General features: G+C 35.5%; 1 protein-coding gene across 1 annotated transcript in view; it reads right to left on the minus strand.

Moving 5' to 3' along the window:
* LOC106463299 (solute carrier family 15 member 1-like) overlaps window positions 1–2,876 on the minus strand; it is a gene marked incomplete at its 3' end in the record, with an annotated part of 32,129 nt that overhangs the window by 3,801 nt on the left and 25,452 nt on the right. Inside the window, exons 13-14 of the mRNA XM_022390752.1 lie at window positions 1,475–1,591; window positions 99–272 (exon numbers count right to left, since the gene is read on the minus strand). Of these exons, the coding sequence (XP_022246460.1) occupies window positions 99–272; window positions 1,475–1,591 (291 nt within the window). The remainder of the gene's footprint in view (window positions 1–98; window positions 273–1,474; window positions 1,592–2,876) is intronic.

Raw genomic sequence — 2,876 nt, forward strand, 5'->3', positions numbered from 1 at the left:
CAATAATAGTACATGCTATAATGATCTTTAAAATTACTTGTAGGTCAGGTATTACTGTTATAGCTGAGTGTCCCTGATCTGAAGCATATGTAACTGACCTGATGTATCAATAATTTTGAGAGGTCAGAGGTCACCATCATGGCTTGTACGTCTTTACTTGATGTCTGAAGAACGTAATTAACGGGCTCGAATTTAATGTCACATTCTCCTGGCGTAGAGGTGAAGGTCAGGTTATGGGATACATTTGACTCTAAGTCCTTTATGATATAAATCTAAAAGCATATAAGATTGAATTATAACATTTGGTTTGTATTTCAATAGCAAAAAAAAAGAAAACATTTGCATAAAATTATGTTGCAATACAAATTATAAAAGTAATATGATTTATTAAAATACGCGCGCATATGTATGTGTGTTTCCAAACTCGGTTTTGTTATATACATGTTTCCCATCTCAGCAAAGCCATTTACGATTGTTCAGGTTACTTTCTTGTTTAGTTATTTATCAACTAGAGTTGTTTTTTTTCTAGGTGTCAAGTGAATTATGAAGTCTTTCTCTCTAGGTGTCAAGTGAATTATGAAGTCATTCCTTCTAGGTGTCAAGTGAATTATGAAGTCATTCCTTCTAGGTGTCAAGTGAATTATGAAGTCATTCCTGCTAGGTGTCAAATGAATTATGAAGCCTTTCTCTCTAGGTGTCAAGTGAATTATGAAGTCATTCCTTCTAGGTGTCAAGTGAATTATGAAGTCATTCTTTATTGTTTCTATTCCATATTGTTTCTTGTTTTTCTCTCACGTTATTCACACGAAAAAGCATCAACGACCAGTGACTTATTAGTACGTCAGTTGTTTTAACTAAGCCTACTGACAAATAAAAGTCCAAAGAACGTAGCATTTTAGTGGATTGTTTATCAATATTTAAATGGTTTACAACGTTTCGAACACTCGGGTGGTTCATCATCAGGTAACTGTTTCTATTTTCCAATTTAGAAAACATATACATAGAGTCGCCCTCTATGTTTTCTAAAATGGAACAAAATGATCGCTCAGTATTTCACAAAATAGAAACAGTTACCTAATGATGGCTCATGTGAGTGGTCGACACGTCGTAAAAAAGTTAAATAAAATTAACATCCAAATAAAAAAGTCCATTCAAAAGCTGTATCTTTGGACTTTTATTTAACGTATATAGTGGATTTCGTCTCCTCACAACACTGATGAAAGAAAGATCATCATGTAATAAGAAAGAAAATCTGTAAAAAATATTGAATAACAAAATGTGGATTTTATCTCAATTTCTATTCAATTGTAGATCACTAAAATATCTTATGTAGAGCTTCTCACAACTGTAAGAGGGTGTCACACAGTGCTGATAAAGCCAAAAGTCACAAACAGAATTATTCACATTGGTATTCTTAAGACTTTCCCCCTGAATAAGAAAATAAAATTACCTTCCAATATTTTATGTTTATTACCTGGTTTACTGCTAATTTTGTTTCCAGGAAATCACTTTTAATGTTCAAGGGACATGGAGCTGCGTTGATCAACGCCACCTGGCTGAGTCCTGACGAAGGAAGGGCAGGCAACGTGTTCTTTCAGAGCCAAAGAAACAAGAAAAAACATAATCACGGTATTTCTTTAAAAATTGTAATTTATTTTATGAACTAATAAATTTCTTATATTGACACATAACAGATTATTTATTTGTAAATATACGAGTTTTAAACAAACCTGAATAATACGTTGTTTGTTACTAGCAGTATCATACAGCTCATAATTTATCCATCAAACATTTTTTTATATAATGGTAACGAGTATTATGAAATATTAGGTCGTCAAGAAATTAATGTCGTGTTCTGCAACACTTTCATTACCCCCCAAAAAAACGTACATCACGTATAATAGTTAAACGAACCGCCTAAACGTCACGTTAACGTAGCGTATATATTGTGTAAAGTTTAGTATACTCTAATCCCTTATAGTGATGGCACACGACGAGACATACATTCGGCATGTAATATTGTTTGAATACAAGAAGGGAAACAAAGCCTCTGTAGCCACGAAGAATATCAAAGAAGTTTATGGAAATGTTTTGAACGTTCGTAAGTGTCAACGATGGTTCAGCAAATTTCGTTCAGTGACTTTAGCCTTGAAAACTGTGATAGCAGGGGCCGACATGTTGGAATGGATATTGATGCTCTGAAGACTCTTGTTGAGTCTAAACCAAAACAACACACTCGTGAAATGGTCTGAAATTGCATGTCTCTCATGAAACAATACGTAAGAATCTAAGGAATATGGGAAAACTCCATAAAGAAGGTGTTTGGGTGCCTCACGAACACTCCGATGATCATCGTTTCCAACGTGCGAATATTGCTTCGTCTCTTCTGGCGCGTGAAGCTGAGCCATTGTTTTTGGCGTTTAATATTCGCATAGAGAATCCATTTTTCATCACCGTTGACAATTCTATCCAAAAATGTTCCTAGACAAAAACCACTTTCGACTCCAAAACTTGGACTCTATCCTCAGAAAAGGATGCTTTGCATTTGGTGGGACATCAAAGGGGTAATTCATTTCGAACTCCTCAATCCACAGCGAACCGTCAATGCAGAGATCTATAGTCAGCAACTGGAACGTTTAAATCAAGTCCTTCATCAGAAACGCCCTTCAGTCGTCAATCGGAAAGATGCTCTTCTCCACAACAATGCAAGTCCACATGAGGCACGTTTGACACAACACAAGATTATGGAGTTGGGTTGGAAAGTTCTCCCCCACTCCCATATTCTTCAGATATGGCACCATCAGATTACCATCTTTTTCGTTCGCTGCAATACCATCTTAATGGGGAAACGTATGCAAATGTAGAAGATGCCAAAG

The sequence above is a fragment of the Limulus polyphemus genome, unplaced genomic scaffold (assembly GCF_000517525.1).
Source record: "Limulus polyphemus unplaced genomic scaffold, Limulus_polyphemus-2.1.2 Scaffold1371, whole genome shotgun sequence".
NCBI classification, from domain to species: Eukaryota; Metazoa; Arthropoda; class Merostomata; order Xiphosura; family Limulidae; genus Limulus; species Limulus polyphemus.